The sequence below is a fragment of the Lissotriton vulgaris genome, chromosome 11 (assembly GCF_964263255.1).
Source record: "Lissotriton vulgaris chromosome 11, aLisVul1.2, whole genome shotgun sequence".
NCBI lineage: Eukaryota > Metazoa > Chordata > Amphibia > Caudata > Salamandridae > Lissotriton > Lissotriton vulgaris.
Genome location: NC_141699.1, coordinates 745,232,524 through 745,249,115, shown reverse-complemented (window position 1 = coordinate 745,249,115; position 16,592 = coordinate 745,232,524). Strand labels below are relative to the sequence as shown.

The 16,592-nt window shown below is 44.8% G+C and overlaps 1 protein-coding gene across 3 annotated transcripts in view; it reads right to left on the bottom strand.

Annotated features, from left to right (window-relative positions):
* PPP2R3A (protein phosphatase 2 regulatory subunit B''alpha) overlaps positions 1-16,592 on the bottom strand; it is a 1,213,285-nt gene that overhangs the window by 229,181 nt on the left and 967,512 nt on the right. For all 3 annotated transcript variants that reach the window (XM_086943861.1, XM_086943862.1, XM_086943863.1), the window contains one exon: positions 61-164. In XM_086943861.1, coding sequence (XP_086799987.1) covers positions 61-164 — 104 coding nt within the window. The remainder of the gene's footprint in view (positions 1-60; positions 165-16,592) is intronic.

The window sequence follows — 16,592 nt, the reverse complement described above, 5'->3', positions numbered from 1 at the left end:
GAGCAGAGTAAAACCAACGAAAGAATATATTGCTGCACTGGAATGCTCTATATTACTCACTTTCTCCACATTGCTATAAAAGAATGCACAGAGACAAATCCCGTCCGTTCTCCTCCTGCAGCATTGAATAAGGGGGCCTTCCAGTACAAAGGACAGCCGCAGGCCTAAAAAACAACACAAAAAACCAAGGTGGTCACAGAGCGAGAGGATAATACATAGATTGACAAGCCATTCTAGGCACACATACATTTATTCGATTACATTGCCCCAATATGTTCCCCGTGCTGGGTAAAGTTACTTACTAGTGAAGTGTTGTGTCTTTGTTTGGACCACTTAAAAGATAGAACACAGCAGTTGGCCCTTAATTCTTAGGCCTTGGTATCTCTACTTCTGAAAATACTGATACCACAGATATCGGTAACTGTGGGAGTCGGTAATACTAGGTACTCTTACTTTGCCCGCAAGGCTCTACTAAGAAATACAAACATTACTTTGGGAATCAGGAATACTGCACCGATCCCAACACAAATTTTGCTTTTTGGCCATTCCCCCACTTGGTTTTCAGATTAAGTTAAATTACCACAGAAAAAAGGAAGATAACTAATCCCAATTTGCCTATTCATAAATACCGAATTTTACCGATTCAGTATTTAAGAATAGGTAAATGGGATGCAGATACATTTTCGGTAAAAATTATCGAATCGGTAAGATTCGGTAATTAAGAATCGGTATTTACCGATTCGGTAATTCCTATTCATTCCTATGGGCCTGGAGGCCCATAGGAATGAATGGGAAGCCATTCAATATTACTGATTCGGTAAATACCGAATCGGTAATAGGGGGAACTCATACAAGGGTGGCAGGGTGTCACATTGACACCCTGTTGCACCCCTGAATAGTGCATGGGTGCACATGTGGCACACATACATCTGCCACATGGCATAGTAAGAAAAGCATAAATTTGTTATTTTTTAAGGTTTTTGAAATTTACTACCAACCTTTATCTGGTGGTAAAATTCCGAATCATTACCTGTGCAATGAACTCATTTGAGTGCTCCCTACATTTCAGATTCGGTAATTTACTGATTCGGTATTTTAAGGAATCGGGAATTTACCGATTCCTTAAATTACCGATTTGGTAAATTACCGAATCTGAAATGTAGCCACCTACATCCCAAATGCCCAATACTGGTCGGTAACGGCCGAAATTTGGTAATTTCGGCCGTTACCGACCGGTATTGGGCCACCTACATCTGGCCCTAAATGTTGAAACCTGGGGAAATTTTTGCAGAGCTGAGCAAGCCATGATGGAATAGATCTGCTGATAGGAATGATAGTAATACTTACGAGGAAATATCTTACTTATTTGAGCAATATATTTTTTCTTTTATAAGATAAATCCTTCAGACTGCTAAATAATTTGGAATTAATTGAAATGCAGAAGCAAACACAAGGAGATGATGGACAAAGCACTGAAACTTTTCAGACACTCACCCCAGTCACAGATCTGGGTTGATTCTATCATCGTTCTTTAGCCTACTTCGCCACACCAGTTCAGACCCAGCCATATGCAAATCAGTCTTGACCCTGTTCCTTGTGGGAACATTCAAGCCCAAACTGCCAAGCCAGGTCTTCCCAGGACCGGAAACAATCATCCTGGGACCAGTTTCAGAGTAACACCCCTCATCAGCCAAGCTAGCTTGAATCTAGTGGCAATGTGAGCAAGGGACCCATGTCTGGGCATACCCTGCCAATTTAGGGCGAACATAGCAAACACAAGGAGATGATGGACGGAGCGCTGAAACTTTTCAGACACTCACCTCCAGTCACAGATCTGGGTTGAACCCATCATAGTTCTTTAGCTCACTTCGCCACCCAAGTTCAGACCCAGCCATATGCAAATCAGTCTTGTCCCTGTTCCTTATGGAAACAGTCAAGCCCTAATTGCCAAGCCAGGCCTTCCCTGGACCGAAACAAGTATCCAGGCACCGGTTTTGGAATAAAGCCCCTCATCAGCCAGGCTAGCTTGAATCCAGTGGCAAAGTGAGCAAGGGACCCACGTCTGGGCATACCCTTCTAACTTAGGGCGAACAAAGCAAACACAAGGAGTTGAAATGCAGAAGCAAATATCGGGAAAAGACAACAGTATGGGACCCAACTGTTCACAAATTCGCCAGTTATAATCAAGAGATAAGTGAATCCAGAGCTACCAGCTAGAGAGTTGTGATCTGAAAAAACTGTGGAAAGACGTCAATGTCACTATCACCCATATTTCACTGAGAGAGACATGCTTTAAGCACACATTGGTCCCAGTGAGTGTGGACTATGTTCCATTTTCTAGATGTATGAGTCGCGATTGAATCTATATTTGTGATTTTGAGCGACACCCTATCAGGCATTTAGGTTCTAGGCAATCTACAGGGACAGAACATACCTCACACAGATCACAAAGATTGTGACAAAGAATTTTGGGCCTGATGGATGAAATTTCCATTCACAAAAAGTGTTCGGAAATTGCAAATTAGCTTTCTGTGAAGGAAAATAATTCTAAAAATGGACCCTTGTACTAAAAGATCGGCCCACAAAATTCCATATCACAATGGTCGCAATCTGACCTGCCTCATCACTATTCATTTAGTAGGGCGCAAATTGTGACTTACTATGATTGGATGGATTTACAAAGGATGGGGCCTGCTGGGGTCAGCAGACTACAAGGTCTGTGATCACATTTTAATAAAAATTTAAAAAACATAAAGACAGCCAGTGTTCCTTCAATTAAACTTCACTGCATTTAAAAACAAGTTTCTTTGTAAAAACAATTGCTGAAGAGTCGGCAGTAGTCCCGTGGAACTCCGTCTGCCTCTCAACAACTTTTTTTTTTTTTTTACATTTACACACCGCATTATGGCGGGCATTATGGCATTATCCGGGCCGAACGCAAAAAAGATCCCCAGCTCTCACAACCCGTGCTGAATACAATCGAATCTCTAAAAAAAGAACTAAAAAGAGAGACCAATTTGGCAAAGCGAATGCACAGGGAAAAACTAGCATGTTCCATACTTCACGCAAGTAAACTGCAGAACTCGAAAGACTTTTGGGCAAAAATAAACTTCATGCTAAATGGCAAACATCGCCAGTTTAACTCAGACATGACTGACAATCTCTGGAGTAGTCACATCGACCAATTATATAACTCCTCGTACTTGTCATGTAAGGACAATAACATCGAGCATCTTGTGGAGCTTTCTCGGTCTAGCCCGAGTAAAATGCCAGTTCCAAAAATCACTGGGAATTCACAGATATTAAAGGCTACAGGAGACACGGAATTGTTCTCATTAAAGCAGGTCTCAAACTCCATAAAATCACTGAGAGCAGATGGAGCGCCCGGTCCAAACGGACTTCCCAACGCCTTATTTAAGAAAGACCCATCGTTTTGGGCCAGTCAACTAACACCTTTGTTTGGTCAGAGCCTACAGACCGGGAACATCCCCGAATCATGGAGAGGCAGCATTCTGCATCCAATCTACAAATCTGGGCCCAGGTCAGACCCCAACAACTATAGGCTTATAGCCTTAATTGACGTGGAGGCTAAGATCTACGCTTCCAACTTGTTGGTAGAACTGGAATCCTGGGTGAGCAGTACTGGGATCATTCCCCGGACACAAACAGGCTTTCGGCCAGGCCTGGGCACCTTGACCAATCTATCCGCGTTAACCTTCCTTGTTAACAAAGCTATCCATAACTCCACCCCGCTGTATTTTTCTTTTCTGGACCTAAAAGCGGCTTTCGATAAAGTGCCTAGATCAAGTCTTTGGGCAAAAATGAAAGCCTGGGGCGTGCCGCCAAAGTTGCTGGGAGCAATTATTGAGCTCTACACAGATACTTGGGTCCAAGTGAAAAAAGGAGATGGTCGACGCCTGACCAGGAAATTCCACACAACTAACGGTTTAAAGCAAGGCTGCGTTCTGGCCCCAAGCCTCTTTAACATCTACACTGCGGACCTAGAAAGTGTCATAAGCACCATCCCGGGAGATCCACCAAAATTGGCCCACTCGCCTATAACAAGTCTCCAATACGCTGATGACATTGTTCTCCTTTCAAAACCCCCCATCGGTTTACAACGTTCGATCTCTAAACTGTTGCAGTACCTTGTGAACGCACAATTGACTATAAACCTAAAGAAAACCAACATCATATGCTTCTGTGGCTCTAGAAAAGAAAAAAAAATTGTCTGGAGGATTAATTCTACCCCTCTAATCCAGGTAAATCATTACAAATACCTGGGAATCTTACTAGACCACCGATTAAAGTTTAAACTGCACCGAGACCAGGGGGAATCCAAAGCAAAGCAGCTCCAATTTGCCTTCAAAACAGTCCAAAAGCAATTAAAAGGTCATTCCACCGGCCACATTCTCAACATCGTAGCTGCCAAATTTTTGCCATCACTGACATACGGTTCCGAACTACTGGCAACCCGGGACGCTACAGCGTTAAATCTCGCCCAATCTAGGCTGTTCAAAACTCTTTTCTCAATTCTGAGACACATTTCGCAAGCCCAAATCCGTTTGGAGTATGGTCTCACTAACCAGCTCCCAGCAAGACAAGGAGCACTCGTCAAATATTATTGGCGCATGAGGGAGGCAGAAGAGGAATCCCTGGCCCACCTTTGCTGGTTAGAAGTCGAAAAACAGGCCGGGCAGCCAGACTCAATATACAAGATCTTGAGGCAAGCGCTGGAGGCATTAAAACTAGATGAATCTTGGCGTCTGCCCATGACATATTCGGCCTTCAAACTGCTAACCAAGAAAGCAGTCAAACAATCATCACTATTCATGGACAAAGCAGCAGTGGCTGGCAAAAGCCATGCCTGGATCGTCTTGCCGTCATATACCCACCTAAAACCACAGGATTATTTGAAAGAATGCTTCAGGGACCACTATAAAAGGAAACTAAGCCTTCTAAGGTTGGGCTGCTTCTCGTCCAAAGACCTCACTCCCAAATGGCTACGGCAGTGGGCAACTCCCGATTGCCGCCTTTGCGGCAACGGTGCAGAGTCTTTACTGCATCTCATATGTATATGCCCGGCACTCCAAAATCTAAGAAAAACGCTCCTTCGATCTCCCTTAAGAGAAGCCCAGGTGAGAACTTGCAGGGCGGCGGTGATAAGATGCCTAAGCGGGTCTTGGATTGAACTATCATGCAAAACCATAAAATGTTTGAACCTTGCCTCCATAGAGCTGGAAAAAAGAGCACCATCCAAAGAGGTTCCTGGACAATAGGTCAGGCTTTGGCAGACCACAGACTGTTCCTCCCTTCTTTCCAATGGTTGTTTTCACACAGCACAAGTTAATAATAACGAGCCTCTTGTTTGATTAACCATTATTCTTTTATACTTTTTCTTCTCTTCTTAGATCTTTTTTTTTTCCGCAACTTTTGCAGAGCATGTTATTAATTTTAAACTCGACTCAAAGTTTATTCTGTGTTGTTTTTATGATGTAAATATCTCTTGCATGGTGGTAAGTCCACCCTTTTATGATTTGTTTTAAATCAAATAAAGTATTATTATCTGGAACCGCATTATGGCTGCAAACTATTGAGGCATAGCAAAACAAAGTGGTATTTGGAAGGGATGCCCTAAACACATGCCTTCCAAATAACGATTCATTATACTTTTTTAAACCCATTTTGGAATTCGGGAACATGTTTGTGAATTGCAAAATGGGTTTAGTAGACTTTTAAAAAGACCATTTGGAGTCACAAACCTCATTTTGTGAATCACAGTCTTTGTGACTGCAACATGATTTTGTACCTCGGGTCCTATATGTTTCTTACTTCTGGAAGGGGTATAATAGGGGTCTCCATTCACGATTAGATGTGCTTTAAATTTTGAAGTTGCAGTAAATTATCTGTTCACAAGTCAAATTCATTAAGCTCTAATCAGAGGTCAATTTTACGAAGGTGCATATATGCATGTGTGTCAGTGGTATTACTGTAGCATGAACCTAGCCAAAAGGCAGCAGAGCGCTGCACATGGTCAAGATCTAGCACAAAGTAAACGAGTGATAGGAGACTTAGTTGGTTTGTGGTTATTAATGTGTATTTGGTTTTATGGTTATTAATGGATTGTGATGTGGTGCTCTTTAAAGAGGTACTCTTCTTTCCTAAAAAGAAATCTGCTGCTGGTTGTAGCTAAAATATTTTGACTTGACTTGGACAATACAAAAATATTTTTCTAGTACATGTAGATGAACAGTGGCTAACGTGTTTTGCCAATGTGATGTTTATTTCCCGCCTTTTGCAGAAATCCTCCATTAGAAGTCTTCACTAATTTGTTTCCTCTTTTTTGCAAATTCCTCAAAGCCTATGGTAGCCATCTGACTTGATTATATGATGTTTTCAAAGAATACTTGCTTATCGTATTCAATTTCAGCACTGCAGTCATATTTGGCATTGGAAACTAAATGTTATATTCACTGACTTGGGAATTTGATGGCTCTGAATCTTCCTATGTTGTTCCAGTTTGGAGGTTTTCTTTCTAAATTATTTATTGATTTGCCGTTGTCGCATTAAACCCCTCTTCCTAACTACTACTAAGATTCATTTCCGGTCATTCTTAAACTTTTACCTTACTTTTATCCTATCCTGAACCATTCTATTATAGGCCTCAACGTGTAATTTAGCCCCACTAGCAATCTATTCAAGAAAACCTCACAAATGCACCACTAAGGTTGCTTTGTCTGTACAGGACTTGAAAATCAACAGATTATTAAAGTAAATTAACAGGGGGACTATAACTGCATTAGCTCTGTGTTGAGTTACTGGTTGACTGGGGTATGAGCCCTGGTCAAGCAGCAACCACAATCCTAGTCAGAGTAAGGCACAAGCAAACCCTTAATTAACCCATGCTCAACCCCCTGCTAGCTTGGCACAGAGCAGTCAGGCTTAATTTGGAGGCAATCTGTAAAGTATTTGTGCAATACTTCAAACAGTAAAACCGTGAAATCACCACAAAAAGTATCCCACACCAGGTTCGAAAATTAGAGCTTAATTTAATAAATAAAACTAGCCCAAATTACAAAAATACTATCAGTAGAACAGGAGTTATGATGTTTTAAAGAATAAAGTGAAATATAGTGCGACCGCAGATCAACCGCAGATATCTGGTTGCGCTGGACCGGGTTAAAAGTTCCGGTCGACCACGAAGGAGCGTGACTTGGATACAGTCCCAGGTTAGTTCTGGAAGTTTTACCTTTTCAGGTTTTGTGCCAAGAGTCTTGTTTGCGTTGGAAAGGGTGGCCAGGAGTAAGGAGAGCATCGCAGGGGCAATTGGCGTGGTGCGAAGAGCAGGCCGGGCGTAACGAATAGGCAGGCTGGAGCTTTGCGTTGGCAGGATTTGCGCTGATTTTCTGTGCGAGCGGCATTGGTCCCAAAGGCTCTGCACTAGCAGGCCTTACACATGTTTAAAGGGCTACTTACGTGGGTGGCACAATCAATGCTGCAGACCCACTGGTAGAATTTCATTTACAGGCCATGGGCACATGCAGTGCACTTTACTAGGGACTTAAGTAAATTAAATATGGCAATTTGGTATAAGCCAATGTTACCATGTTCTAGTGAAAGAGCAGAAGCACTTTAGCACTGGTTATCAGTGGTAAAGGGAGCAGAGTCCTAAGGCCAGCAAGAACGAAGTCAGCAAGAACAGGGGGTCTGAATGCGAAAGGTCAGGATGCCAGGTTTAACACTCTTGAATTCCAAGGTTTTTCATAATGTCCCATAGTCACTGCCAACAATATGCCTAATGTGGTTTGCAAGTCACTGGACAGCTAGTGATTCCCAAACCTCTACTGAGATTAACTGCAAGGTATTCAGTCATAGAAAGCATGACTACGCTTGCACAGTGTGAGGAGTTTGGTTGTCAGAACGGGTGGATGAGTTGGAAAGATCCTGTCTGTAGAACTGCTCACTAAAACAATTTAAGATGCAGACACAAAAATATAATTGCCCACCCATAACCCCCCCAGAGAGAGTACCACCATGGCTGTTTTCGTAAGGAAGTGCCGGACATCGGGCGAACGCGATATGGCAATTTAAAAAATAAAAGATTCATAAGTTAACGAATAAAGCTTTGAATACTACCCAGGAATGTAATATGTGTAGGCAGCACGCATGTGTGATATAAAGTTCAATGCCATGGTTTATAACATTTGCATTGGTATTCGGAGAGAGAATCATTTCTGGCACTCAAAGTTCTGTCTTCATTTCGAAGACCAAGCATTCCACAGTTTATCACAATTACCAACGCAATATACAAAGTCCATTTTGTGAACAGCCCTTGTTTCTGTTCTGGCTTTCTACGCTTGAAGTGGACTGGAAATGGAAAAGTCCTCATATAGTGATCTGCAGTAACAGAAGACGAGGGATCTGATCTAACTTCCAAAAAAATGGAAAATGCAATTGCGAAAAGTAAAACACAAAAGTGCAAAGCATTCAAACTCTTTATCTCACAGGATCAGAATAACATGGAAGGGAAAATCTGCTGGCTTAAGAAAAAGCAGCAGCAACTATGGATTGATGGCAGATATCTGAAAAAATACACTTTGGGCGAGGGCCATTGTGGACCATTATGGAGAAGATTTTCTAGAGAGCTACCAAACACTGGCACACGCGAGTGGACACTATAAAAAAAATGTTAAGATTAAATGATCTTTTAGGGACAAGAAAGTTATATAAGGTCCCTGTAAGTCTCCTTTTTAGGGACATTGGTGCATGTTACCTTCACATGCATCAGAAGGCATAGTTATAGCAGGTTACATGTGGCAGTGTTGTGAGGAGTAGAAACTTCATTTTTCGATTTCATTAAAAGGAAAGAAAACAGGATGGTGGGGCCTAACTTCATTACGCATTAGTTAGACACAATATAGTATTAAGACTAATATAAAAAAAGACAGGCAGCTTACTGTTAAGAGTACTGAAGTCCTTTTTGTAATGTCTTGCATCAGCAAAGACGTTAGGATATTACTAAAAGTAGATACAGAATATATTTCCTTATAGTGGCTTTCTTCATTCATTGGTCTTTTAATAAGTCAATCACACTTTTGTTCCGCCCACCACAGCATAAGTCATGGGGCACAGGGTCCACCCAATTCAGCAAGTGGTTTACCTGTTATCTGTTACTGCCAGTATTCTGCTATTGTAAATTAGACATTTTCACATGAAACGTAGTTCCCGACCCTTGTACAATTTTACAAAAACATTCACAAACATTAGCAAAACAAAAGTTGGTAGCCTACACCAGATCTATTGGCTTAGTCAATGGCTGTTATAACGGTATTTTGGATGATTTCACAAATGTTTTAGGAGTCAACTACAGCCTAACATTATATAACTGAGATATATTGAATACAACTTTTATGCTACTGATCTTTTGTAGATTTTGCTGCTGGATTAGATGGTCGAAGTCAGTATTATCTTAAGGATTTTAGGGCCCCTGTTTGGAACAACCAGAAATTTCATTACTAATTTTCCTGTACTTCAAGCCCGAATGGCGCCAAACAATACTATATTATAGTTAAACATTCAGAAACATGGTCACACAAAAGCAAATAAAACATGCCTTGCCCAGTGCCGAACATTCATAGGATGATTCCAAGAAGAGAAAGACACAGTCTGCTGTAGAGGTAGGCGGGATGAGGAAAAGAGTTTGAGATACAGAAATAGACAGATGGGGAAAATGTGAAAGTTTGCTTTTCCATGGAACCCCCGGGAAGGAAGAGGCCCCGGGGACTGTCTGCTTTGCCCATGCCTTAAAACGTCTCTGGTCTAAGCAGTTGAAAAGTGAAATCAACTGGATGAAGTAGCTGGCGCCTTATTATGGTACTGGTGATCAAAGGCTAGGTGATGTCTTCTGGTTTAAGAGTGAGGAGTAAAGCCAGATCACACTACAAAATAAAATTCTTGGCTGTGTGCCCTAGACAATCATGCAGTGTACACACTAATTTGGTGCAAATTAACACAAGTTGGGATATGCTGGTAGTGTAGCAGAGAGCAGTGATATTCACAAGTTTGAGGAAACCCCTCTCTTTCTTTATACCACCCACTCCTGAAAGAGGGCTGAAGCACTACATGGATAAGGAAACTCTCAAAATAGCATTAGGAAAGTTCAGTAACCTCACAGAATATGAGGAGACCTTTTTATAGGTTTAACCTGCTACTGGTTGAAATTACTAAGGTAAATTGAATTGGCGGGCAGCATCCCATTTCAAGATGCTAGTTAGTTCAACCACCACACGGGGAGCAAACACGGGACATTTGGCTTCTAAGGTGAAACTACAATGCACAAAGCTGGTGAGCAGTGGCTTTCAGACACATGTTTAGAGCACAAAGTCACTGGAATCTCCACATTAGCTATATTTGAAATGTCTTAAACATTTCTTGGTAATCTAGAAAAATCAAAAACGAAGAAATGTCACTATGCTTATTGGTTTAGTTTATGCAACAGCAAACCACGCTGAAGCCGCTGAACTCACGAAGTTGGAACATCGTCTACCTTCGGACTGTGGAGCATTTTTGCCGGCTGGATTAAGAAATGCCCATACTGGGGAAGTCGCCCTAGCAATTCTGCAAGCACATCGGGACAATTACCATCTGCTGGTGCATTCTAGGTGGGACCCAGAGACGTGACACAAGATCATTGGAAAGCAAGGTTTTCTCCCCTGATATTGGTACACTCGCGCAGGCTGCAAACCCTGGGTGTTTTGTTTCACATTAACAACCTTTGACACAGAGAGAGGAATCAAGCTGCAAACACCGGACCTGAGTTTTTCTCTACTGGGGTACCAGGGTGACGGCCCTTCTTGGTTCCATCGAGAAGCAGGAGAGGCTAACAATATTGCCAATGTACAACCAGGTAATCTGAATCTTGGTGAGTACCTACTTGTGCGTGGTGAAACTGTGGAGTTTAGTTGGCTGGGATAAAAAAGGGGGAGCTTTGGCAGCATTACCCCGATAGCAGTACAGAAAGAGCCACACAACCGGTGTTGTTACTTCGAGCACTGTGAAACGATGTGCTGACTGACCTTATCCAACGCTCTCAACCCCTTGACCTTTGACTCCATCGCTGCATGTACAATTGGCATAGGACTTAGTAGAGCTCTTTTTTGTTTGGGTCTAAGATGGGGAAGCGAAGGACAGGAGAAAGTGGGTCTAAGACAGGGTCTAATACAGCCTTGAATGGGGTTATTCAAAGAGCAGTGGGCTTGATTAATAAGGGTATTGACTTGGTCGAGCACCGCCGATCTTTATCACCGGCACCTGCCAGGCCCACTTGCAGGCCATCACCAACAACTGCCTGCACTCTTGCCAAAGGGACAGACCCACCACATTCGACCCAGCGCACTGTGGTTTGCCAGAAGTTAGTATCAAACAGGACATCCGAGGAACTAGAGGGGGACACCCCCTAGCCCTGCCACCCCTGCACCATGACCTGGGAGCCCTACTGTACCTGTTGCATCCAAATGATAGGGGGCAAAAGGAAAAGGGACGCCGTGAATACCAAAGCTAAAGAGACTATGCCATGAGACTCAAGTGGGAAAGGGAAATTATGGCCCGGGCTGTTGGGTTTTACACAGGAAGCCATACATGCTCTGTGTGATAAGCAGGTGCTTAGAGCCTAGCTATCAGCGATTGGGTAAAATTGAATCTGAGATTAGTTTGTTTTAGTTCGCCCAAAACACCCAAAGTCTGAACCTGGCCAACAGCCTCCGGGGTTCATTAAAGAGTGCCTTAGGGGGCAAGGAGCTGAATCAGAAGGCCTTGAGAGTGCATCAGCATCTGAAGAACAGCTTCAATCTCCCCAGTAAAATGAGAGTTACAGAGGCAGGGTAGGACAAACAAGGGATGGCAATACGGGAGGAAATATGAGTGTGGGGGAAAATGAAGAAAGACATGTAGACAGGATATCACACTGAGGTTGCCCCTTAAGGCTGCCCATATGTTGTTGCATTGGCCAATGTCCCACAACTAGCAGAAGGTGCAGGGGAATCATTTGACGAGCTTAAAAACAAAATATTGCATTGGCTATGCTCCCAGGTCGGTTTTTCTTATGCAGATACCTGTCAAATTTTGATGGTTAGGAGAGTCGCTTAGGTAGGCCCTTTGCCTAAGTCCTATTTTTTTGTTTAAATCTTGTTTTTATTAATTTTTAAAGATTACAGCATCATGAAAGATAACATGTATCACATAAAGTTGACCATACAGTGAACCATTCGTCCACGTCAAAGATATATTACGGTTGAATAGCGATTTATGATATATATTTTGATGTTGTTGTAGGCACAGATACAAGCTGAGTCTTGGCAGATAGTGCATGTTCAACAATAATAACAGCCATCATACATTCTGATGTGGTACCATTTGCGGCTTGTGCAGAGTCTTTGCTGATCATATAGTTCGGGTAAGTGCACAGACGTTATAAACAAAAGGAAAAACAAACCACAAAAGTTCAAAACTAACAACAGCAGCATATACCGACTTCCAGGTGTGTGTCCTGCACCCTGCGACCCCTCCCCCCTTTTTGTGTTGTGTGGCCTCTTTCCCGTCCCCCTCCCCTCAGGTCATCCTCCCCACCCACCGCCTGTGTCGTAACGCACCTTAGATGCCAGTTGGCGTGCGTACCTTTACGTGTCATTGCAGATGTTTGCTGTCGGGCTATCCATCCCCCTCTATCGGGGCGCCTCCCCCACTCTCCGGTTGTCCCTCAGGGTCATCCCCCTCAGTGTGTATCAGGGCCTGAAGTAGTAAATGTAAATTTTACATGTACATTTATCTATCGGGGCGCCTCCCCCACTCTCCGGTTGTCCCTAAGGGTCATCCCCCTCAGTGTGTATCAGGGCCTGAAGTAGTCCCTTCCATTGCATTGCTTAGTGTGTCTTCGGTAGCCCCAACGGTTCCTCTCGTAGGATGGCGATTCCTTCTGCTTTGGCCCATGCTAAGAGCGAGTACCTCCATGCCCGTATGTGTGGTGGGTCTCGTGCCTTCCATTTCTTAGTTAGGAACCGCTTAGCTACCACCAAACCTAGGTCTAGGAAGCGAGAGGAGACCTTTGTGGTCGGAGACCTGCGAAAGTGGTGTAATAGGTAAACCGGCCATTCAAAGGGTATGTCGCGGCCTGTACAGGTATGTAGTGTTTCGCCTACAGCTTGCCAATAGGTGAGTAGCTTGTGACAGCCCCATAGCATGTGTACTATTCCAACCCCTACTTCCGCGCACCGAGGGCACATTGCATCTGTGTGATGAAAATAACTGTTTATCTTTTCGGGTGTCAGGTATGCTCTGTGGACTATAAATCGTTGTATTTGTCCGAACCTCATGTTCCTGGAAATTCGTGTTGGACTCTTTAGTATCTTTTCCCATTCCCCGTCCTCTATATGCCGTTCCAGGTCTGCCTCCTATTTGCTGCGCAGTGGGTCTAGAGTTATCGCTGCGTGTGTACGAAGAGATGCTGAAAACCAACAGATCAAGTTTCTACCACGTCCCATAACATGGAGGTACTGTATGGTAAGGTGTTGGCTTGGTTCCTCTTGCATGTCTCCCCATCCAGAGGTTAGTCTTGCAATCAGCGAGCAGTGTCCTAGAAATTGCCCCGGCGGTGTTCCCACTTCGTCTACCAGGGACTCATATGGTATAAGCATGCCATCCCGGTACAAGTCTCCCAATGCTTGTATGTCAGCTTCGTGGCAATCTGTGAGTTCAAGAGGTGTAAGCACCCCAGGCCCGCTGGGGGAGCCCACTAGTGGTATGGCCAGTGCATAGGGGACCAGTGTTTTGGTGAGGTGCAGACAGCGACGATAGCACCTACAAGCCACCGCCAGGAGGAGAGGGGTGGGCATTGAGGCTTTGGAGGCTGAGTGGAAAAGTTTGGTGATATAATCCAGAGAGAGGGGAGGGGCTGAGGTTGTGGTGTCTTCATAACCTCTGTCCGCAAGCCAGCGGGCTATTCACTGCAATTATGTAGCCAAATAGTAGTGCTCGAAACAAGGAGCAGCTAGTCCCTCTTGATCGGTGGGCAAGTATAACTTTGCTAGCGCTAATCTATGACGTGCATTGCCCCAGAGGAAGTCCCTGAGCAGCTTAGTGAGTGTAGTGAAGAAGGCTGTCGGGACATAAATAGGCAGATTAGGAAAGTAGTACAGGAGTCGAGGAATGATCACCATCATGGATAGTGCCACCCTGCCAGTGACTGTCAGCCGTAGCGTTCTCCAAAGGCTCGCTTGTGATTTGATAGCTGTCACTGTTCGTCCCTGATTACCGTCAAAAAGGTCTGTCGGTTGACGATATATCTGGATACCGAGATAGCGAAGTGTCCGCTTTCCACCTCACCTTCGTACCCTCTAAAATATAACCCGGATCCTGCGTGTCTCCCCCAAATGCGTGAAGGCAGAACTTGTTGGCATTCACTTGGAGGCTTGAGAGAGCAGGGACGTCGCGCAGCATGTGTCATTTCTGGTGGAGTTTAAGTAATAGGGACGCCAAGGGTGGGGTGCACCACAGGGTAAGGAGGACAGGGGCATGTGCAAGCGTGTGGGTATGCTGCAATTAAATCAACAACAATAAGTGAACTAAATAACAACATAACATCTGGGGCAGACATTGTGTAATGTCTGTCCAAACCTCTGCAACAGATGAGTGGTACAAACTAGGCCAGCGGGTTGCCTATAGGGGTGTGGGTACTAGTAGTGTTGTGTTATGGCCACCCCTGAGTTCCAGTATGCGTGGTGCACCATCTATCTAGTCGTGAAAGTCATCTCATAGGACCGGTAGGGTGTGGGCCCAGTTGTTTGGGTCGAGTATGAGCTTGCCTTCCAATATTATGTGTGCTGCGGCTAACAGCTGGTGTATTGCTGTCAAATCAATTCAGTGTGGAGTGTGTGTTGTATGTAACCCAGTGGGCCCAACTCCTCACATTTCAGTTAGCAATATCAAAGATGTCAACAAACATAGTTCTGCTTGCGTGAGCTGCTTATGCCAGCGGCTAACATGTCAGTCCCTCTTCATAAGATACCATCAGCAGTCTGTGGTGTGATCGTAGAGGACCGGTAGCGCGTTGGCCTAGTTTTTAAGTCGAATGTGAGTGTGGCCTCTAATAATATGAGTGTTGTGGCTAACGGCAGGCATATTGCTATCATATCAACTCAGTGTGAGGTGCGTGCAGTATTTAACCCAGCGGGCCCATCTCCCCACATATCGGCTAGCGATATCCTAAATGTCAACAGAGTTCTACTTGCGTGAGCTGTTTATGCCAGAGTCTATCTCGTCGGTCCCGCAGTTTGTGGGTTGTAGTAAGTTAAGCTCTTCGAATATTTCCTTTGATGGCGGCGAAGAGCCGGTGGCCACCAACGTATCTCGCGTGTAGAAGTCTGGTCTTTCTTTGGGGTGTGGAGATCTGAGAGTTGTGACTCCTGCCAGGGCGTCTATGTCTTTTCTTCCTTATGTTCTCTGGACTCGGTGTCGCAGTCTCCGGCTTTGCGTTCCTTAAGGGTCCTCGCCTTCGTCGTCGCCTGAGTCTACTGCCCACTGAGTTGTCGCCATCTGAGCCCGATGGCCTCACACTTGTCCACAACCCCGACTCCTCCAGCCAGTCCCATGCTTCTTCGGGAGAGTCAAAGAAGCGAGTCCCTTCTTTTGTGACTGCCCTTTTTAGGCTGGGAACAGCAACAAATATGGCATTTCTAGAGTTCTGAGCAGGCGCTTCACGGCCGTATAGTTACTCCTGCATCTCTGCACTAGTGTGGTGAAGTCTGGAAATAGCACAACATGGCTGCCGCTCACCCTGGGGCCGTCCATCTTGCGTGTTTCTCGGAGCACCGCATCCCTGTCCCTGTAGTTTAGGAATCTGAAAATGAACGGGCAGGGTCTGGCACCTGCTGGGGCTTCTGCGCCGGTATACGGTGGGCTCTCTCGACGACAAACTGCATTGACAATGTTCCTTGGGGTAAGAGATCGCGCAGCCAACGCTCCATGAATTGTTTCGGGTTTCTCCCCTCCTCGCCCTGCGGCACTCCCACCATGCGGATGTTGTTGCGGTGGGATCATCCCTCTGCATCTTATGCTCAGTCTTCCAGGTCGTGGACGCGGTCTATCAAGTCTTGTAGCGCTGCTGCATGATTTTGCGTTATAAGTTGGAGTTCCTTCAGCGTTTGGCCTTGGGTAGTGACTTTTTCAGCCAACTTGCGGTGGTCTGCATGAAGTAAGGCGAAGTCCGAGGTGACTTTATCTATCCGAGTCTCCAGGAACGTCCTGGTGTAGTCCAGCGCAGTCCCGATCCTTTCCACTGCTGCGAGTACTGAGTCCATTTTAGCCTCCAGGGCTGTGGTTGTCGGCTCCATCTCCCCTCCGGCGCTCATATTGGCGGGGTCCAAGCAGCCTGCGCGCAGAGGCCCCTGTTGCAGTTTGGCTCTTATTCTGCTCATTACAAGCTACTGTGCCGTGGACATTCACGGTTAGCTGGTAGGAGGGTCAACACGCCGGTGAAGGTCTTCCTTTTTTTGGGGGGAAGGGGGGTGGTTTTTCCCCTCCGCTTCCGTGTGTGTTGCTCT